The 23,585-nt window shown below is 39.5% G+C and overlaps 1 protein-coding gene across 3 annotated transcripts; it reads left to right on the top strand.

The window, feature by feature from the left end:
- The first annotated feature begins 11,845 nt into the window (after positions 1-11,845).
- Positions 11,846-23,084, top strand: LOC109163315 (kirola-like). Of its 3 annotated transcripts, none has more exons than XM_019312068.1 (3): positions 11,846-11,857; positions 20,915-21,121; positions 22,452-23,084. In XM_019312068.1, exons 2-3 carry the CDS (start codon positions 20,932-20,934, stop codon positions 22,715-22,717), a joined length of 456 nt encoding a protein of 151 aa, XP_019167613.1. In that variant the 5' UTR covers positions 11,846-11,857; positions 20,915-20,931; the 3' UTR covers positions 22,718-23,084. The 3 variants fall into 3 exon arrangements, 2 of the variants coding, with proteins under 2 accessions (XP_019167613.1, XP_019167612.1); XR_002051249.1 differs by lacking the exon at positions 11,846-11,857 and having other exon boundaries at positions 20,878-21,121; positions 22,452-22,783; positions 22,839-23,084; XM_019312067.1 differs by lacking the exon at positions 11,846-11,857 and having other exon boundaries at positions 20,878-21,121.
- Positions 23,085-23,585: the final 501 nt, after the last annotated feature.

The following is a 23,585-nucleotide window of genomic DNA, read 5'->3' as shown; positions in this document are numbered from 1 at the left end:
AGATTAATTACTTTTAGGTACCCATACTTGTTTGGGTCCTTTTGTGTTGGTAATTTTTGGCATCCAAATCCACCTAGATCCCACTGATCCAAGAGTAGGTGATTTGTAACCATTAAAGACTCTATAATCATAACGCACTTGCGAATAATGATTCGGTGTGGGTTGGGAAGCAGATAGTTGCTTGATCCTATGAAAAAGAGCAAATCTGGACTTGGTCCATGGTTTGTCTTCAAGCGAACAATCTTGTTCTGAGGGATATAATCTCCCAGCCCCAATTCTCGGAATTCTTCCCATATTCCTATGAGGTTTTGTTGCACTAGACTCGTTGTCTCTCTTTTGAGATACAAAATTTTTCCTTTTAAAATTTTGTTGCCTATCCGAGATATTGATTTTTGGATTCAGCCTTGCATCATTTTTATGGGCATTTATTTGATTACCAACTCCTTGTCTCATTGTGCTATACTGACTTTTCACAAATTTTACCACTGGAACTTTATTAATTAAAGTAGTAGTAGAATTAGTCAGTTTCACAGGAGTTTGAGAACATGATAGATCGTAGCCTAGTCCGACTTTATCTCGCGGATTTTTGCATGTTTACCATTTTATCCAGTATTTAGGATGAATTTGTAAATGATGCGATTACTTCCAGAAGGTTATGTAACACCCCGAAATTTTAAAACTTTTAAAGACTTATATAATAAAGGTATTCTCTTATTAAATCCCAAATAGAGCATTATTAAACATAAAGGTACGGGGTGCTATGCCACACCTGAGCTGGAGAACTCAGATGCACAGGCTAACTGACTAAAGTCCGTAATAATGTAAATGGCACGCAGACCGAAAGGGAAACTATCTACACTATGCCTCGAATCTCTAGCGCTCTCCGGTGTCTACTCATCAGTGCCTGAAAGCCAAATATATCTGTTCAGCGAGAGATGCTGGTAACCCACACCAACGCGTTGAAATACAATACATATAGATATATATAGATATACGAAAACCATTTTGAGCATGAAGATATATCCTACGAACTCTAGCTTTTAAAATCGGGAATGACTCGACAGATAAGGCTAGACACAAGCAACAGTTATAACAAGCGTATACAATCCACAACAGGCAAGAAAGATAAAGCTGAGCACAATTAATAATCATAACCCAACATAAACAATCCCCATCATAAATCCCATAGTCACATCCCCCAAGATACTCATAATCACAACTCATCCATATCTCATCACATAGGACACTTTGTTGGCGCCACAGGACCAATCGCATGCCCATACATGAGGGTCAGCGCATATAGCTCTGACACGGCCCCGCAGCACCCTGCCCCGTATCGCAACACGGAGGGGTCGATCGCAACCGACCGAAGAACCGCAGCTCATCATAATGTTTGATCGCAACCAAACAGTGGACCGCAGCCCAAGAGTATGTCATTTGACCGCAGCCAGGAAAGTATGAACAGCAGCTCATGTAGAAACGTTTGATCGCAACCAAACGGTGGACCGCAGCCCAAGAGTGTAAATCTGACCGCAGCCAGCTTCTGAACCGCAGCTCAGGAATAACCAATCCGATCGCAACCGAATTGGGGTATCATGCACACATAACACATAGCAAGCACATGCAACCCACATTAACACATTGGGAAGGGGGAGAAAGCGTATAACGAAACCTATGCGTGATCCTTCACGTACTAAGAATGGTCCTAAGGGGTTCATACTTCTTCCACCTAGGTCAACGGGATACCAATTCAACTAGCATGCAATATATAAGCCACATTAACCTACGAACGGTAGCCGAAACATCAAACTAGACACGGCACGATGAACGGAGTCCGTTGGGACACCACGGGGATCGAGGATACATCAAACGGGGAAGCCGGGGTCCCGAATGGGGGAGATCTCCAGCGGGTAGCCGGTGGGTGGGGGGCCACCCGCCGGTAAACACTGTTCCGGGCAGCGGGTCGTCGGCGGGCAGCTGCCCGCCCGCCGGCTGCCCGCTGCCGGAGACGCCCCTTCTGGCCGCGGGTAGGTGGCGGGTCCCCTACCCCCCACTGACTCTTTTTCACCAAAAAAACGCCCCAGGAACCATTGTGGAACCCGAAACCATGGTTTACCACGCAATTAACGATCAACACGTAGACAATTAACGGATCAAATACGAGAACGTACGGCACATAACCTATCATGCTTTTCTAAACATAATTGACACCCAAACATGCGATTTCCCCACCCGATACACCAAGAATAATATCATACGATACAACCTAGTGTTCTAATCACTTTTATACCAATAAGAATATGATTCGTCTTCTAATTACAAGATTCGGTAAGAATATCACATAAGCATCAAGAACATCACACAAGCATCAAGAACGCCAACAAGAACATCAACCTAGGGTTCTAATTACTTTTACATCAACAAGAATACGGTTCGTCTTCTAATTACAAGATTCGGTACAAATAACACATAAGCATCAAGAGCGCCATACAATTATCAAGAACAACATATAATCATCAAGAACTCCACATAATCGTTAAGAACACCATAATTATCAAGAATCTCCGGATATCAAGATCACCCATGGAATTATCCCATCAATCATCAATAATAACATCACAAATCATCAATACACAATAATATGGGGAAATCCTACGGGGGAAATCATAGCTATGAAAATAGGTTTTGTTGAGACATGGGTTACCTCTTAGCCTTAATTAATTCCTTGGCTATGAAGGGTCTTTCTTTAAGCTTTCTTGCTTTCTTGATTTCTTCTAAGGGGATTCTTGGAGCTCTTTTGGGGTGGTGGGGCGTTATTCTTGTGGGAGTTCTAGGTGCCTTTTAGGTTCCCTATTTATATATCTAAGGGTCTTATTTAGGGTCTAATTCTTTTAGGACTAGGGGTTGGGTTTAGGGATGAGGGCCCATGGACTATGGTGGGCCTTTTTCCCTAATTAATTATTATAATATATTCTTTCTCTTGGGCTATGGGTTAATTAATTAATTGGTTTTAGGGGCCGTAACACGGGGTGTTACACTCTCCCCCCCTTAATGGGAAGCTTCGTCCCCGAAGCTTGGTCCTTGCCGAGTGACTTTTTCTTAGTTACCTGGTGTGAAAAGTTCGGGGTAGCGTTCCCTCATTGTGTCTTTGAGCTCCCACGTTGCTTCCTCGGTCCCATGGTTGGTCCAGAGGACTTTCACCATTTCTATGGCTCGGCGACGGGTGTTTCTTGTCTTGGTGTCCAGGATCCTCACGGGTCTTTCTTCGTATACTAGTGACTCGTCGAGGTTTACGACCTCGGGTTGAAGCACGTGGCTTGGGTCGTGTATGTATTTCTTTAGCTGGGATATGTGGAATACGTTGTGTACTCGTTCTAGTTCAACGGGTAGGGCGAGGCGATAGGCTTGGTTCCCAACTTTTTCTATGATTTCATAGGGGACGATAAATCGAGGGCTGAGCTTTCCTTTCCTTCCGAATCTCATCACCCCCCGTGTGGGCGAGATTCTCAATCAGACCTTGTCCCCGGTGTTGAACTCGGCTTGTTTCCTCTTTAGGTCGGCATAGGACTTCTGGCGGTCCTGGGCAGCCTTCATCCTTTCCCGGATGTACTTGACCTTAGTGATTGTATCTTGTAGGTGTTGGGGCCCTAGTGTTATTGGGTCGACCATGTCTTCCCAACATAAGGGGGTTCTGCATTTTTGTCCGTATAGAGCTTCGTAGGGTGCCATACAAATGCTCGCGTGGTAGCTGTTGCTGTATGAGAATTCAATCAGGTCTAGGTGTTCCTCCCATGTCCCTTGAAAGTCTAACACGCAGGCTCTTAGCATGTCTTCGAGAGTCTGAATGGTCCTTTCGGTTTGGCCATCCGTGGTGGGGTGGAAAGCAGTGCTTAGTTTTAGTTGTGTCCCCAAGGCTAATTGCAGTGATTTCCCGAATTGTGAGACGAACCTGGAGTCTCTATCGGATACGATGTTTCGGGGAACTCCGTGATACTTCACTACTTGGCTCAAGTAGGCTTGGGCTAGTTGTGTCATTGTCCACGTTTCCTTCATGGCGATGAATCGCGCCGTTTTGGTTAGTCGGTCCACTATGACCCAAATCTTATCTTTGCCGGTCTTCGTTGGGGGTAGTCCTCCGACGAAATCCATGGATATGGAATTCCACTTTCCTTGTGGTACCTCAAGGGGTTGTACGAGTCCCTTGGGTTTGCATCGTTCGGCCTTCACCCTTTGGCAATTCAGACACTTGGCCACGAAATCCGCGATTTCCTTTTTCATGTTGGGCCACCAAAACAACCTTTTTACATCTTGGTATAGCTTGTCACCCCCTGGGTGAACTGAGTATGGGGAGTTGTGTCCTTCCTCCAAGATTTTTTGTTTCAAGTGGGGGTGCGTTGAGGGCACGCACCACCTACCTTGGTAACGGAGACTGCCGTCTTCGTGTATTTTGAAGGGTCCTTCCTTCCCCTGGGTTATGTCGAGGCGGATTTTATCTAGTTCCGGATCCTGCTGTTGCCCTATTTTGATTTCCTCGAAGAGCGTAGGTATGACTCGTGTGTTGAACAAGTGGATGTCGGGGTGGTTTTGATCTTACTTTATTATTTCCAAATTCAGTCTTTGGAAGTCCCTGTACAGTTGGTCCGGTAGGATCCAAGTGGTGTTGAGGGAGTGGTTAGCCTTCCTGCTTAGGGCATCCGCCACCACGTTAGCTTTTCCCTCATGGTACTGGATGTCCAGGTCGTAGTCCTTTATGAGTTCTAACCACCTCCGTTGCCTCATGTTTAGGTCTTTCTGGGTGAAGATGTATTTTAGGCTCTTATGGTCCGTGTAAATCTTGCATTGCACCCCATATAAGTAATGCCTCCAAATTTTTAGTGCGAACACGATGGCGGCTAGCTCGAGGTCGTGGGTGGGGTAGTTTTCTTCGTGGGTTTTGAGCTGTCTGGATGCGTAGGCTATTACTCGGCCCTTTTGCATTAGCACGCATCCCAACCCTTTCTTGGATGCGTCACTGAAAACCTCGAATCCTTCCTCCCCGGAGGGGATGGCGAGTACGGGTGCCGTGGTTAACTTATCCTTCAATTCTTGAAAGGCTGAGGTGCAGTCGTTGTCCCATCAGAAGGGGGTTTCCTTCTTCATGAGTTTGTTGAGGGGTTGGGCTATCCTGGTGAAGTCGGGTACAAACCTCCTGTAGTAGCCCGCCAAACCTAGGAAGCTTCGGACTTCGGTGAGTGAGCTCTGTGTGGTCCATTCTTTAACGGCACGGATTTTGGAGGGGTCCACCTTAATCCCTTCCTTGGCTATCACGTGACCCAGGAAGGCCACACTGTCTTTCCAGAATTCACATTTAGAGAACTTGGCGTATAGTTGGTGCTCTCTTAGAGTTTGCAGGGTTATGCGGAGGTGTCTTTCATGTTCTTCCTTGTTTCGGGAGTAGACTAGGATGTCGTCAATGAATACAATGACGAAGTCATCCAAGTGGGGTCGGAATACTCGGTTCATGATGTCCATGAATATGGCAGGCGCGTTGGTGAGTCCGAAGGGCATTACGGTGAATTCATAGTGACCGTAACGTGTCCGGAAAGCTGTTTTCTGAATGTCCGGTTTGGCCACCTGTATTTGGTGATATCCGGATCTTAGATCAATCTTCGAAAATACCCCTGCCCCTTTAAGTTGGTTGAACAAGTCGTCAATTCAGGGAAGGGGGTATCTATTCTTTATCGTGACTTGGTTAAGTTCCCTGTAGTCGATGCATAGGCGCATGCTCCCATCCTTCTTTTTAACAAACAACACTGGCGCCCCCCATGGGGAGGTGCTAGGACGGATGTAGCCCTTGTCTAGCAATTCCTGCAGTTGCGTCTTCAGTTCCTTCATTTCTTTTGGTGCTAACCGGTAGGGAGGTTTAGAAATTGGGGCAGCGCCCGGTACGAGATCTATGGTGAACTCTACTTCTCTGGCTGGGGGTGCCCCGGGGATTTCGTCCGGGAAGACGTCGGTGAATTCGTTTACCACTGGAATGGTTTGTGGTTCGGGGGTTTTGGTGCTGAGGTCCTCGACCGAACATAGGAAGGCCTCGCTTCCCTTGTTTAGGTATTTCTTCATTTTTATCATGTTCACCACTTTGATCCCGGCTTCCCGGTGGGTCCCATGATATGACACCCTCTTACCGTTTGGTCCACGTAGGACCACTTTTTGTTCTCCGCATAGGATTTGTGCTTGGTATTTCCCTAGCCAATCCATGCCCAAAATTACCTGTACCCCATCCAGTTTGAATCGGATTAAGTTGCTGGGAAATCCCACCCCTTGTATGGCGATCGTTATATTTTCGTACATGCGGTCGCATTCTAGGATTTCGCTGGAAGCCACTTTGACCTGAAATCGGACCTTGGTGCTAGTGTTGAGGCCGAGTTGAGTGGCAAACTCGGTTGCTATAAACGAGTTGATAGCCCCTGAGTCAAATAACACCGTGGCGGGGGTGGCGTGTACTAGGAAGGTTCTGGAGACTACGTTGCTATCTCCAATTTTGGCTTTGCTTAGAGTAAGGATTCTTCCTTGAGTGGTTGGCGGGGTGACTTGGCGGGTTGAGGCGGCCCTGGGGTTTTTACGGCCGCGGGTGGGGTTTACGTGATTTCCTTCCGATTTCCTTTTGTACCCCAGGTGTGTTTCCCGGGGTTGGTTTGGCACTTGTTGTAGTTGGGACGCCTTGGCATAGGCCTCCCCGAGGGTTCCTGGTTCTTGTGTGGCCAGGGCTTTTTGATATTCGGGGTCCAGGCCTGTTATGAATCTTTCGATCCTGATCTTCTCGGTGGGTACTAGCTCGGGGATGAGGCGAGCCAGTCGGTGGAATTGTTGGTAGTATTCCGTGATCGAGGTTGCACCTTGTTTTAGGTGAAGGAATTCTTCGTATATGGTGGCTCTTAGGTGGTGGGGATGGAATCGTTCCCGTAGTCGTGTCTTCAGGGATTCCCAGTTGAACCCATGGTCATGTTCACATGTGGGTCCCTCGTGGGCCCACCATGTATCGGCCTCGTGTTTGAAATAGAAGGAGGCTATTCTTACTTGATGGTCCTCGGGGCATTTGGTTGCCCTGAAGATCCTGTCGAAAGTCCTGATCCATTCCTCGAGGGTTGTGGGGTCTTCGTCCCCGGAGAGGGTGGGTGGTTGATGTGCCGAGACTTGGTGGTGGACTTCCAGGTTTTCGTCTGTTGGTAAGGGTTGAGGAATGGTGGTACTCAGTGCCTGGGCAATTTGGGCCAGGCGTTGTAGATTCTGTGTCAAGAATTCCTGAGTGGGGAGTTTCGGTGTTCCTGTCTATCTCCTCTTTGGTGCCATCCTGGTGTTCATGAGTCGATGTTATTTTTTATTCTGACCTGGATGTAATAAGTGAAAGGGGGGGGGGGGGGGAATTTCTTTGATTCGGAGAGGAATTGGGTGTGGGGTTATGTGTAGGTTTCTCAGTCTCACCGCGTGTCCTAAGATTCCTGAATCCTATGTTCCTATATACTAAGAGTTCGAGCCTAGTGTCCTAAAGTCCGGTCTTAAGAGTCTTATCCTACGGTCAAACTTAGGCTCTGATACCAACTGTAACACCCCGAAATTTTAAAACTTTTAAAGACTTATATAATAAAGGTATTCTCTTATTAAATCCCAAACAGAGCATTATTAAACATAAAGGTACGGGGTGCTATGCCACACCTGAGTTGGAGAACTCAGATGCACAGGCTAACTGACTAAAGTCCGTAATAATGTAAATGGCACGCAGGCCGAAAGGGAAACTATCTACACTATGCCTCGAATCTCTAGCGCTCTCCGGTGTCTACTCATCAGTGCCTGAAAGCCAAATATATCTGTTCAGCGAGAAATGCTGGTAACCCACACCAACGCGTTGAAATACAATACATATAGATATATATAGATATACGAAAACCATTTTGAGCATGAAGATATATCCTACGAACTCTAGCTTTTAAAACCGGGAATGACTCGACAGATAAGGCTAGACACAAGCAACAGTTATAACAAGCGTATACAATCCACAACAGGCAAGACAGATAAAGCTGAGCACAATTAATAATCATAACCCAACATAAACAATCCCCATCATAAATCCCATAGTCACATCCCCCAAGATACTCATAATCACAACTCATCCATATCTCATCACATAGCAAACTTTGTTGGCGCCACAGGACCAATCGCATGCCCATACATGAGGGTCGGCGCATATAGCTCTGACACGGCCCCGCAGCACCCTGCCCCGTATCGCAACACGGAGGGGTCGATCGCAACCGACCGATGAACCGCAGCTCATCGTAATGTTTGATCGCAACCAAACAGTGGACCGCAGCCCAAGAGTATGTCATCTGACCGCAGCCAGGAAAGTATGAACAGCAGCTCATGTAGAAACGTTTGATCGCAACCAAACGGTGGACCGCAGCCCAAGAGTGTAAATCTGACCGCAGCCAGCTTCTGAACCGCAGCTCAGGAATAACCAATCCGATCGCAACCGAATTGGGGTATCATGCACACATAACACATAGCAAGCACATGCAACCCACATTAACACATTGGGAAGGGGGTGAAAGCGTATAACGAAACCTATGCGTGATCCTTCACGTACTAAGAATGGTCCTAAGGGGTTCAAACTTCTTCCACCTAGGTCAACGGGATACCAATTCAACTAGCATGCAATATATAAGCCTCATTAACCTACGAACGGTACCCGAAACATCAAACTAGACACGGCACGATGAACGGAGTCCGTTGGGACACCACGGGGATCGAGGATACATCAAACGGGGAAGCCGGGGTCCCGAATGGGGGAGATTTCCAGCGGGTAGCCGGTGGGTGGGGGCCACCCGCCGGCTGCCCGCCGGTAAACACTGTTCCAGGCAGCGGGTCGCCGGCGGGCAGCTGCCCGCTGCCGGAGACGCCCCTTCTGGCCGCGGGTAGGTGGCGGGTCCCCTACCCCCCACTGACTCTTTTTCACCAAAAAAACGCCCCGAGAACCATTGTGGAACCCGAAACCATGCTTTACCACGCAATTAACGATCAACACGTAGACAATTAACGGATCAATTACGAGAAACGTACGGCACATAACCTATCATGCTTTTCTAAACATAATTGACACCCAAACATGCGATTTCCCCACCCGATACACCAAGAATAATATCATACGATACAACCTAGGGTTCTAATCACTTTTATACCAACAAGAATACGATTCATCTTCTAATTACAAGATTCGGTAAGAATATCACATAAGCATCAAGAACATCACACAAGCATCAAGAACGCCAACAAGAACATCAACCTAGGGTTCTAATTACTTTTACATCAACAAGAATGCGGTTCGTCTTCTAATTACAAGATTCGGTACAAATAACACATAAGCATCAAGAGCGCCATACAATTATCAAGAACAACATATAATTATCAAGAACTCCACATAATTGTTAAGAACACCATAATTATCAAGAATCTCCCGATATCAAGATCACCCATGGAATTATCCCATCAATCATCAATAATAACATCACAAATCATCAATACACAATAATATGGGGAAATCCTACGGGGGAAATCATAGCTATGAAAATAGGTTTTGTTGAGACATGGGTTACCTCTTAGCCTTAATTAATTCCTTGGCTATGAAGGGTCTTTCTTTAAACTTTCTTGCTTTCTTGATTTCTTCTAAGGGGATTCTTGGAGCTCTTTTGGGGTGGTGGGGCGTTATTCTTGTGGGAGTTCTAGGTGCCTTCTAGGTTCCCTATTTATATATCTAAGGGTCTTATTTAGGGTCTAATTCTTTTAGGACTAGGGGTTGGGTTTAGGGATGAGGGCCCATGGACTATGGTGGGCCTTTTTCCCTAATTAATTATTATAATTTATTCTTTCTCTTGGGCTATGGGTTAATTAATTAATTGGTTTTAGGGGCCGTAACACGGGGTGTTACAGGTTATGTTCTCGAACCTCTCTAGCTTTACACTCTTCTTGAAGTCGAACATTTTCGGCTTTCAAGTTACTCATTTCATTTAGAGCATTTTGTAATTTTTGTGCCATTTCTTCCTTTTCAAGGATTAACGTATTATTGCGCTCTTTGATCTGAGTATGAGTGACCATGACCTTTTGACAATCTTCCATAAGACTTTGAAAAGATTCTTGAGTCTCGAAAGAGGTGTCAACGGAGATAAAAGAGCTAAAAGAACTAGAAGATACCTCTTCGTCGATTTCACGCGCCATATAGCATTCCTCATGTTCGGATGTCTTGCTTACTAAACATAGTAGCGCCGTATCTTCTTGTGATGAATCACTCTCGTCGCTAGATGATTCTTCAGATCCACTTGCTTCTAATGGATCGCTTATTAGTGCCTTCTGCTTATCCTTTTTGAATTTATTTTCTTTGGATTTGTATTAAACCTGTGGAGAGTTAGAAGTGTTCGAATTTTTGTTCGCCTTGGGGTGTGGACATTCGGCCATAAAGTGTCCAGGCTTTCTACAATTGTAACACACATTTGTGTTTTCTTCGGTAGATTCTCTTCTTGATCTTCTATTCTCTCGAAAAGAATTTCCTTGTGGTGATCCTTTGTTCTTTCGCATGAACTTCTTGAATTTCCTAACAAATAGGGAAAATTGTTTGTCAGATAAAAAATCATTATTTCCTACTGACCTTAATCTGGATGGTTGTTCGGCCATCAGTGCGGATGTTCGTTCATCGCGTTCTTCTTCGACTCGTGTCTTCATTTCGAACTCATACGCCTTAAGATCATTAAAGAGTTTATCCGTAGATAATGTCCTTAGATCTCTATGATAGCGCATTGCGGTCACCTTCATATCCCAACTTGTAGGTAGTCCGCGTAACACTTTGAGCGATATTTCCTTCTGGGTAATGGTCTTTCCCAGATCCGTGATTTCTCCAAGGATTTTGATCAATCGTGCTTCCATGTCGGTGATGCTTTCGTTCGGTAGCATTTTGAAGTCTTCGAACCTCTTCATGGCAATGGTTAGTTTGTTATCTTTTTCTTGTTCATCGCCTTCACAGATACCGATAAGTGTATCCCATATTTCTTTTGCTGTAGTGCACTTTTGAATCTTTGGGAATATGGTGTCATCTACGGCCTTGAACAAAATATCTTTGCCAATGTTGTCCAATTATTTCGTCCTCTATCTTCATTTGTCCACTCCATTTTTGGCTTTGGAACATATTGTGGAGCATTTAGATCTCGTGCAACTGCAGTGTTGACTTGCATAATAGAAATAGGACCATTTGTGATGACTTCCCACATTTCATCATTTAGAGCAGATAAGGGCACCTGCATTCGAATTTTCCAATCATCAAATTTGTCAAGTGAGAAAAGCAGATTTTGAGCGAGAACCATATCTCTCTTCATCTTGAAGATTTTGAGATCTATCTAGCAGTCAAAATTGACTCAAATAGACAACCGCTCTGATACCACTTGTTGGTCCCGAAAGGGTGGCGAGAAGTCTAGATGGGGGTGAATAGACTTCTCTAACTTTTCTTTTCTTCTTCTCAAAACACACAAGGTAAATAAAACTTTGGTAAATTCAACTCTAAGTAACAAGTTAAACAACTTAGAGTGTGCAGCGGAATAGATATCGGTAAAGTGTTATGCTTGATTGTGTGGTGCTCAAAGAGAGATTCTAAACATGCAACACATTAGAAACACTTGATATGGTTCAAGGATGATGTACGTAAAGTTTGGCTTGCATGGAAACGTGGGAAATATCAAACCCAGATAGATAAATATATGCAATAAATCGTAATCGGGTTAGTTCACAGTTAGAATGAGCATGCTCAAAATATATGAGCAGTAAGTAAAGAGAGAGAGAGAGATTTATAGTGGTTCGGAGATGGTGTAATTCTCCTACTCCACTCTTCTCCTTTCACTTCAAGGAGGAAATTCACTATTCTTCGATCACCCAGATACAATAGTGAATAAGTGTCCACCGACACTTCTCCGAGTGCTTCGCACAAAGCTACACTCCTCAAAGGTTTTTCGCAAGCTCCTCTTGTTACTCCGCCTTCCCGAGTACTTCGCACCAAGCTGTACTCCTTCACCACGAGAACTGTGCACAAAGCTACGCTCTCACAAGGTTTTTACAAGCTCCCCTTGTTACTCTGCCCTTTACACCGAGTGCTACGCACAAAGCTACACTCAACCAGCGTTTTTCACTCTCTCTAGTTACTCTACCCTCTTTATACACTCAGTAGAGAAGTTTACAAAGAAATAAAATATTTCTCTCACTCAGACTTGAATTCTATCGTATATAGCTCAATATATTGCTTCTTGGCTGATTTGAATATTACTTTCTTTTCTCTTGCTTGTATATCTTAATTGATCAGTCGTACTCAATTTGTAGATCGCTCAATCGTGGTCACTTGTCTTCAAGTCTGCTTGGATAATTTATAGCCAATGAAAGCTATTTGCCCGTTGATCAACTTTCGATCTCGATCGTCCATCTTCGTATGTAGTTGATCAAAATAAAGTTGTCAACTTGATCTGAAATGTTAGGCAGTAGTCTTTTCGCCTTTTTTTTAGATGATTTGAATATTTTGCCCGTTGCCGTGTCTTGAATTTTGTAGCCTCCAAAATTTAAATAAGTTCGGCGCGGAAAGCTTGACATTTCTTGTCCTTCATAAATGTTGTGACATATCAAGTTGATCAAATAATTCATCTGCTGATTCTTGCTTGAGTATGAAAATATATCTCTGTGAATCAGCTTTCTTCGAGCGTCTCCGGGTCCATCGTAAAAACATTGTTGTTCAGATGAAAATATATCAGTTATTTTCTCTTTCACGATCCATGTAGAATGATATATTGTAACCTCTGTAAAAACTTCATAGTTTGTGCATGGTGAGATGCTCTGTTTCTATTTTGTGCTTGGTCCACCTTACTTGGTGTGTTTCATCATCAGTGCATGGCTTTTGTGAGACTTGTGCATTTTACTTGGTTAGTCTCCATTTTTACTTAGTCTCCAACTTGGTAAGTCTCCTTCTCACCTAGTCTCCAAGTTGGTTATCTTTATATTCAAATTTATCAATTGATTATATTCACTACTTTGTCCCTACAATGTCTTTATTCAAAAAATTTATTCATTATCAATAAATTAGTTAAGAAAAATAACTTCATTAGTTATATTGTGTTTATTTTTCTCCAATGTAAAAATTCTTTACATTCAAATTCATCAATTGATTATATTCACTACATTGTCTATTATATTTTTGTGCACTATCTTTTAATTAAATATCAAAATTATATTACAAAATAATGCTATATATTTATTTACCAAGTATTTTATTAATACATGAAAAAAAAATTTAAAATTATATTTAATAAAGTCAATCATATTAATTACTTGAGGGATTTGATGACAAAAAGAGTATTCAAAACACGCAACAAGTCGAAATGGGAAACTACCTCGCAATGTCCTTGTTTAGCGGATTTGACCAACGAATTATATAATGGTTGGTAAAAAGATATTTGAAAAAATCAGTTGTTTAGATTAACATGTAAAATGACTTAAGGGTATAATAATAATAATAATAATAATAATAATAATAATACTAATAATAATAATAATAATAATAATAATAATAATAATTGTTTTAAATAATAATAATAATAATATTTAAATAAAAGAAATAAAATTTTAAAAAATAAATAAAGCATATGGGGAGCCGAACGTTCGGCTCCCCTTAGTTTGGCACTTTTCCCACATCAGTGGGAAAAGTGGCATGGGAGCCTTGATTCTCTTATAAAAAGAGCTTTAAGGCTCCAATTTAAAAATTATGCTTGCCCATCCGTTGATGGGCAAGCAGTGACCCAACGAAACTGGCTCTTGTTATTCAATGAGTCGAAATGGTTGTACAGTAAACTTAAAATAAAAATAAAAATATAGAGGTGTTTTGGGAAAATTATTCTCAAAAACGCTAAGTGAAAATATTGTAAATTACAATTTTTGTATTTTCAGTTGTTTGGAACAAATTGTTGTTTCAAACTGTTGAATAACCAATTACTTTCTTTAGCATTTTGATATTTGGGTTACATCATATTTACCAATCGTCCAATATCTTTAGGTTATATTATAATTAAACTTTTTAACTTCTTACTGCATCAAAATTTCTTAAATTATGAATTTCTTTATCTATACTAATTTATTAAACAATAATGATTGAACTAAATGAACACTGAGCAAAGCACCTAAAGGACATGTACCGTTGATTCATTCATTGATCTTGTATATATGTGCATTCATTAAAATTATTAGAACCATTTGCAACAAAAAATACTTGGTTACTATTTAAAAAAAAAAATAACTTTAGTAACAATTATAATGAATCTCCTATATTACCTTGTATTCATATACTATGAGTTACATATTTAAATAAACAAATTTAACATTTTACTTATGTATGAACTTCTCATATATAATCTTGCATTGATATACTTTCAAATATTTAATTAATTATAAACATTGGGCATTAACTCATTCGCGCAATGCGCGTGTAAAACTAGTATATATATATATATATATATATATATATATATATATATATATATATATATATATATATATATATATATATATATATATATATATATATATATATATATATATATATATATATATATATATATATATATATATATATATATATATATATATATATGATGTGTTTATGCATACTGAATGGTGCATTTTGTGATGATGCGTACCTAATGATGCGTTTTTTGGTGTATTTGTACTTTTTTTGTTGTGCGTTTCCTAACACTATTGGTGCGTGTTTGCATATATATATATATATATATATATATATATATATATATATATAGTGAAAGTTTCCCTTGCGGTTGTGCAGTTATTAATGTGCGTGAGTGTTCTGTCTAATGTGCCTGAGATTTGTACTTAATGTGCATGAATGTGTAAAATGCAGCAGAAAATATGGATATCAGCTTCTTCCCCATCCCCAGTACCTGCACTCTGTGAGTTGCTTCAGAATAACTTCGATTATTGGGTTGCTCATAATGTGGTATGGAATATGCTGGCTTGTGCTTATTCGACATCTGAGATGGTTGCTGATGCTCTTTTTGTTCTATCCAAGATGAAAGATTTGAATCTTCAAGTTTCAATAACGACATATAATAGTGTGTTGCTCTGCTTTACTGATGTTTACAAATAAATAAAAGCTTCACAAAGTGAATACACAAATTCTATCCTTATCAATGGTCTATGCAGACCGATCTTGGTCAGAGAATCTGAAACTTCTGTTGTTTGCTTCAATTCCAGATTGTTGAAAATTCTCTTATTACTCACGCACATTAAGCACAAATCTCATGCATATTAAGCACAATACTCTGGCACATTAAGTACAAAACTCACGCATATTAACATGACGCACATTAAGTACAAATCTCAAGCATATTGAGCATAACACTCACGCACATTAATCCACCGCACAATCGGACGGGAAGCAACAAATGCACCTGATCCCTTCACCTGATATATATATATATATATATATATATATATATATATATATATATATATATATATATATATATATATATATATATATATATAATTTTAGTTGAATATTTTGTTCTTCTATGATTTGTGTTGAAGATCATGCATTAAATTTACTTTTAAATAATTGTTTAATATTTTTTTTACCTTACAATGCACATTTTTGCCTTTTTAGAGTTCAATGCATATTGTTATGCCTTTAGCTTTTATGATTGTAGGTGTTATATATATATATATATATATATATATATATATATATATATATATATATATATATATATATATATATACATTTTTAAATAGCATTTGATCTTGAATGAATCACTAATTACTAATTTTAGTTGAATACTGTGATCGTTTATGAATTTTGTTGATGATCAAGTATTAAATTTAGTCTTTTCAATAATTGTTGCATATTTTTGTGCCTTACAATGCACATTTTTGCATTCCAGTACATATTGTTATGCCTTCCAAAGCACATTGTTGTAGATCGTAAATGATGAATTTTTTTTAAAGATGACTAGATGATCATATCAACCCATTTAGGCCTTAAAATAATTCTCACGCTGCTTAGGGCTCCTGCAACTTTCGTGGCGATCCGCGCGGCCAGACTCTCTCCCGCTACTTTCATGGCGGAGGGCGTGGTGAAACATCTTCGCCTTCCCACAGCGTCTACCACATTTGTGGCCAAGAAAGTCTGCCGAGATGTCTGAATCATTACTTGTAGTCTTCATAAATGTTGTAGTCCTTTGAATTTCCGGTCCAATTCCATTTGAATTATCTCATTTGGATACCCTTAGATCCAGATATGCTCCAAATACCAACCTGTCACCGAAATACACTGAAAAATGACAGCTTTCCATTATTCTACAAATGCAACCACAATTAGTCCGGTCGTGTTCCTATTTTTAACAAAAATAAGGTATTCTAAGCATGTAATAGGCTCAAAGGACTCCAATTACAGCACAATATGTCTCTCAATTATCCCCCAAAATATAACATCTTTGACGCTTATCAAAGTTTCCACACTTAAACCTTGTTTGTCCCCAAGCAAACCAATCACTAATCAAGACCATAAATGCCAAAGATAGCTCATGAATCCACAACACTCAAATGGTCAATCAAGCAAGTCATGCACATGAATCAAATGTATGGCATCCTTCATGTTATCAAGCAAATGTGACAAACCATATGTGACATTCCAAAGTCAAGAGATGTTTAGGAAGATAAAATCCCTTAAAAGGTTAAGACAAAGTAAAAAGGGAACACCTCTCACACACAATTCATCAAGCCAAGCAAGCAAGCAATTGGATTTTTTCTTTCTTTTTATTTCTTTTCTCCTTTTTTCTTTTTGCTTTTCTTTTTGTTCTTCTTTATCTTTTGATTCAAATCATCCAATCCTCAAGGGCCTACTAAGCCGAGCCAACTAGTGCGAACGATGTGTGCAAGCTCGCCTCAAAACCCATCCATAAAGACCCAACATGTAAAGTAAAGTGAGGGTATGGTATGGGCGTCTTCATGCATTTTAGCTTAGCGAGACTCTCTTTTCTTCTCAATTCCCTAGGATAACGTCATCGAGTAAGCCAACTTCACGTGGAGCTCCATGCCTTTTCGAAGTTAATGCAATGGGTATACGAATCCTAGTCGGGTGGCTCACCTCCTCTCTTGTTTTCTCATCTCCTAGGATCGATAATGTCGTTGGGACAACCAACTTCACGTAGAGCTCTACGCTTTTTCAAAAATGGGGCGATGGTTGCCCCAATCCTAACAAGACGACTTTCCTAGTGTCTTTCCTCTCATAAGGGTGGCCATTTGTCTCTTTTTGGCCCTTTTTTTTTGACTTTTTCTTTATTTCTCCTTTACTACCCCTCATGTCTTTTCATTAGGGATGACAATGGGTCGGGGGTGGATCAGGGAGGGCTACATCCATCACCAGACCCACCTTATATTTTCTTCATTCACTGTCACCCCCAACCCGCATCGAGTGGACTTTTTCAAAATCCACTCCCACCCCCACTGGGTGCGGATGCCCACTACGGGTACCCACCACTTATACATAATAAAATAATAAAATTCATTAGTTATACTAAAACATAAAATAATAAAAATATTTAAATATAATAATTAAATTATTAATTTTTAAAAATAAACTTAGTAGGTTTAGATATAAAAATAGTAAAATGTTACACGATGTTATAGAAACTTTTATAAATAACTACATACTAATATTTATTTTAATATATATATATATATATATATATATATATATATATATATATATATATATATATATATACACACACACACAGTGGGTCGGGTGGGGTTCTAGGAGGATTTTGTACATAGAACCCGAATCCAACCCGACCCATAGCAGGTTTACATATTTAAGACCCACCCCGACTCACCACCCACTACCACCTGAAGGACTTGCAAATTGCTTCAAAGGTTTAATGGTGTGATGTAGGGGTGTCAGGGTGTGATGGAAAGAAGAGTGGGAATAAAGATTCCCAGGTTGTCGTACTCAAGGAGTGATAACTTGGAAGTGTTGAGAAAGGGTCACGGTGAGGTTGGTCAAGCTTTGAGGTTCTTGTTCAAGAGAATGCGTTGGTGAATGAAAGGTTGATTAAGGAAGAGTAGGGAAAAAGGTTGCTTGAAAAGAGATTGAAACAATAAGGTAAAAGCGGATTAGGATTGCATGCTAATTGCAATGTGTGATTAGCTAATCCCGCAATACAGGTGTTAGTGGTGATCAAATGTTGTGTCACAAGTCAAGAGGAATGGTGCGCTAGTGCGTAGCCATTTTGGTCTATACGCCTCCCATAGGTAGACATGACACCCGAGTGCTTACATCTTCTACGGGACATTTACTCGAACACCATGCCTACATTCCTTCCCAGGCCATGTCCTCTCAGATCTAGGACGGAGAATGTAGGAGGATCAAGAGGCACACCTATGCTTAGCAATCTCTTTCCTAAACCTTAGGACTCCAAGATCATCCATGGAGTTAGGCCCCACTCCAAGGAAGCTACACAAATCATCCTCCACAACAAGACATTCATGACAACAACAATCAATCACCACAATATAACAATTCAATACAAGTTAATTATCAAAAATGCAATCTACACCACAGTCCTAGCTAATCCCTAGAAATTTAGCCACTCATTATCAAGCTCAATAATCTCAACAATTGCAAAATAGGCATCATCAAATAAAGCAATTAAAGAGTAGAGATCAAGGATAACCCAGGTTGCAAAGTCTAGATTACCAAACAATAAAGGTAAAAGATGAAGATCCTACAAGGAATTGTTTGAATCCTCATCTTCTTCTTACAAAATTAAGAATGTTTTAGGGCTAAATTCTAGTGAGAGAAAGTGTAAAAACTAATCTAGATCTAAAAAATTGTAGAACTCTCCTCAAATTTCTCCCCAAATGGCCTTAAATCCGCCCTTGGCTTTGTTCGGCATCCCATTTACGCCGCGATCACGACGTGACATAGGCGTAAATGTGAACTTACTCCACGCGCGTCCAAATTCATCATCGCCTGCTTGGTCACGCTGCCCTAATGCCATGATAGCGGCGTGAATGGGATTTTAATCCCCTCTTTCCGCCTCACGTGTGTGGCTTGCAGCATGATTGGGTTTTTAGCTTCTTCACTTCTCTGTCACGCCGTGACACGGGCGTGAACAGAGTGTTGATGTGTGCTTTTCTGGTTTTGACGTTTTTGAGCCTCATTTGTCACCTTTCTTGTCCAAAAATTCCTAAAAACATTAAAAGATATAACTAGAAAGGTTTCTTTGTACTAAACCACGATTTTATGGTAAATCTTCATAAAACACACATCCTTAATTAAGGCTAAATCATGCGCAATACACCTTTGAAAAGCCCCTAAAAACTAGCATCTTTTGACGCTTATCACCACCCAAAAGAACCCGACCCATGCGGTGGTGGATTCGGGTGGGTATCCGCGGGGCGGATTGAAATTGTCATCCCTTCTTTTTCTTGAGGGTGGGAAATCATACAATGCTCACCAAAATCTCACCTTTTTCCCCCATGTCACACCGAGATTTCCAATTCCAGGTCTTGCCAAATTATCTTTTCTACGGCCCTCACTTGCACACATTCCCACTTCAAAGTTTCCAAGATACTGAGGTCCAAGAGGAAGGATATAATCCATGCAAGCACACAAACAAAAGTAAAGCTAGCTACTTGGGTTCTATGCAAGCTCACAAGGTGTAAAGAGGTAATCTCCAAAAATCTCAAGATTTGAATTCCACACATCATTTGAGCACATTTCTAAAATAATAGGAACAGTATCACACATTTCATCCTCATGCAAAAACCTCAATCAAACATCATATCATTCAAGGGTCAAGATTTTCAATTAAGCACAAAGTACGTCCGTTCCACACTTTAGAACGAACACCGTTCTTGATGTTCACTCACGTGGATGTAGGGGTACTGGAAATATGAGTGGATGGGTGAAATCATGGTTCCCTTTTACACACTTTAAAAGTGTGGTGTGAGGTGAGGATATGCGGTGGAATGAAAATGGCTATAAAGCATAGATGTGATCGGTGCAATATAAATTATCAACCACGCCCTTTCCACACTTTAGAAGTGCAAATTGGGTGTGCGGTTTCCACACTTTAGGAACAATTCAATGGGGTACCACAATAAACCAAGAGTAGAGGGGGAAGAATTAAAAATTTCCGTATGTGAAGCTGTGTAAATTCCCCCTGTATGTCAATCATCAAACTTTTGCCTCAACCAATCACATCATCCCCTGAATCAAGCAGAACAACAATCGACATCCACAAATCTTTTCATCATGATTAGCAAGGGCAGTTCAAAATCAAGATCATCAAGCATGAAAACAACAGTGAATAGAAGATGGGTGGAATTAAGAACTAAAAGACTAAAATAAAACAACAATCTAAAGTACTAGTAAAACTAAACAAAGCAAAAATAAATTCATCTTGATTTGGACTTGTGCCCCGCGGATTCAACCGCGTAAAAAACTTGTGCCTCATTCGTATTTTCTGCACTTCATTTACACCGCATGATTCTAGACTAGTTGTAAAGACTTAATCTCAGATAATATATAATCCTGACAGTTAGTTTTGAGTAACCAGGCAACCAGTGATCATTTCTATTATATTGTTTGGGGATCATCCATAATCTCAGTTTGCTTGCATGTGGACCACAGTACAGCTATAAATGACTTAATTATTGTTGGCAGCTGCGATCATCAATAATTATCTAATCTGCATTACCTGGCGTACTCCACCGCTTTGCAATTATTTAAAGGCCATCTATCCAGTGCTGAGAATCCAAAACCTCAAACCCAAATATATTCATATTTGAGAGAGAGAGAGAGAGATGAGCAATCTAAGTGGGAAGTTAGTATCACAAATAGAGGTGAAGTCGGATGGGGATGTGTTCCATGAAATCTTTAGGTATAGACCACATCATATCTCCACTATGAGCTCAGACAAGATTCATGGCTGTGATTTGCATGAGGGCGACTGGGGAAACGTTGGCTCTGTCATCTGCTGGACTTTTACTCATGGTATCTCCTCTCTATACTAGCTATATATATACAAATTAAATGAAGTCCGGGTGAAACAATTTTATTAAATGTTTAGATTTCAATTATAATATATTTTTTATGTGCTCCGAACAGTGATTATAGCGTTATGATTACAAATTTCTTTGCAGATTAAAAACAATTAAATATTGCACTTTAAATCTAAAGGACTAATAATAATTTTTTTGAAAGCCAAAAAAGGGGAATGTATTATAGCGTTATGATTACAAATTTCTTTGCAGATTAAAAACAATTAAATATTGCACTTTAAATATAAAGGACTAATAATAATTTTTTTGAGAGCCAAAAAAGGGGAATGTATTAAATCAACAAATGGTTCCAGAATGGAGGTGGAACATCACTCCACTCCGAGTGGATAGAATCAATTCCTATGGCCTTAGTCAGTGCATTATTAGCGGCTTGATTTTCGTTCCAACGGATAAATTGGACTACGCAATACGGAATTGAACTAATATATATAAATAATTATGCATAAAAATTTTATATTGGCCTTGTCGTCTCGTTTTTTTTTTTTTTCTTCTAAAGATGATCATTTCATGATCTCGATCCTTGGAGGTTGTTCCAGCAAGTTGACAATACTTATTTATTCGAATTATTTAAAGTAGAAGTGAAATAATATGCTTTTTTTATATGTTCATTACGATTTATGTATAATATGATCTTCAATTGTATTCAATTTATTAAAACTAGTAATCTATGAACAACTTAAACTCGTTAATATTTAAGTGCTTGCATTGTTCCTGTGAAATCCATGAGACCCTCCGTAAATGTATAAAAGCTACCATAGGAATACACACATGGTAGATTGTGTATATTCATGCTAGGCAAATTGCACAATATCCAATCTGTGTGCATTCGTGTAGTAACTTATATGTATTTGTAAAGGATTTCACGGGACTCACGGGAAAAAGGTGGTCTCATTTTATTATTACTCTGTGTGTGTGTTCATTAATGATGAAGGATTTTAGTAAAAAATAACGCGAGTCAATTTTATAAATTATTAAAAACCTTTTAAGTTTGTAATATTTATAAAAATGAATGGATTTGATCGGTACATACTTTTTACAGAAAGACCATGTTCTTAAGTGGCCATCAGGATTCATCAATTGTTGGAATAGAAAGTTTCAGTAAAAAATAATAATAATAATCCAGTTAATTTTATAATTATTAAAAAATATTAAAAATGAGATTCATTTTATAATTATTTCAATTCATACTATAAAATTTATATTCTCTTTTGCTATCATTTTAGATCTAATGATAATACTGCATGAAAAATGTATGAATGCAGATGGGAAAAAGAAGATTGCAAAAGAGATAATTGAAGCCATAGATGAGGAACATAAAACAGTGAAATTCAAGGTGATTGAAGGTGATCTGTTAGAACATTACAAAAGTTTGAGCATAACTGTTCATGTTGACACAAGGGGCATAAACAACTTGGTGACTTGGACCTTAGAGTTTGAGAAGAAGAATGAGAGTACCCCAGAGCCACACACTTTGATGCAGTTTGTCTTAGATGTCACCAAAGACATTGAGACCCACCATCTCAAGTGACAAATTAAATCTCACAAATTCTTGGCTGTTTTAATTCATACCCAGATAGATCATCCATCAATACTTTAATAACTTAGCTTGCACGACGGGCTTTAAGTTATTAAATTATTGCTATGATGTCTATCTCTCAATGGATTAAAATCAACCAAGAATTTTTCAACTTATTGTTGGCTTGCTAAATAAATTATTAAATATTATGTGAATGTGTTTGGAAGTTTGCAGTTCAAATGAATGTAATAAATAATGTAAGCTTTTCAAAGCTTAACTTGTCAACAAAATGTTTATATGTAACTTAAATGTAATAGTGGTGTGTTACTATGGTGGTATATTTGGAAATGTTAATAATATTATAAGAAATGAAAGAGTCTGTTCCGTGTTTTTGTTATTTTTATTTCGAGAATAAGATGAATTACAAATTACCACTTTGTCTTTTCTCATCTATATTGATTTTCATTTGTGTGGTCTGATTTCATCTTACGGGTCTGACATGTTCGCACGACCCCACGAGCACTCATGATAGAAATAGGAACTAATAATCTGAGCCCCCCATCATAAAAACCAACAGGTCAAATGTGATTAAAAAAAAAAAAATATACAGTGACAATTTTGTAAAGAACTCAAAATTTGAGTACAAAATAAATTTGTGTTAAAATTGCAAATAACAAATACAAGTGTGCAAGTAAAATCATTTAAAAGTGTAACTATTTACACTTAATAGTGCAAGTAATTTAACTTTTTACATTGGTGCACTTAATGATAATGTTTGGCTCAACTAATGATAACGTTAAGTGTACTTAATATTGTTGCGCGGTATATTATTTGTTGCACTTTTAATACATTATATTATTAGAGAGTTAATACCATCTGA

The sequence above is a fragment of the Ipomoea nil genome, unplaced genomic scaffold (assembly GCF_001879475.1).
Source record: "Ipomoea nil cultivar Tokyo-kokei standard unplaced genomic scaffold, Asagao_1.1 scaffold3017, whole genome shotgun sequence".
Taxonomy (NCBI): Eukaryota; Viridiplantae; Streptophyta; class Magnoliopsida; order Solanales; family Convolvulaceae; genus Ipomoea; species Ipomoea nil.
Note: the sequence above shows the minus strand (reverse complement) of the source record. Positions and strands in the feature narration are given on the sequence as shown.

Bases quoted from the DNA above. Each gene is read 5' to 3' on its own strand.
- LOC109163315 (XM_019312068.1), top strand. From the start codon at position 20,932: ATGAGCAATCTAAGTGGGAAGTTAGTATCACAAATAGAGGTGAAGTCG. The intron at 21,122-22,451 runs GTATCTCCTCTC...GTATGAATGCAG, and splicing joins CTGCTGGACTTTTACTCATG to ATGGGAAAAAGAAGATTGCA.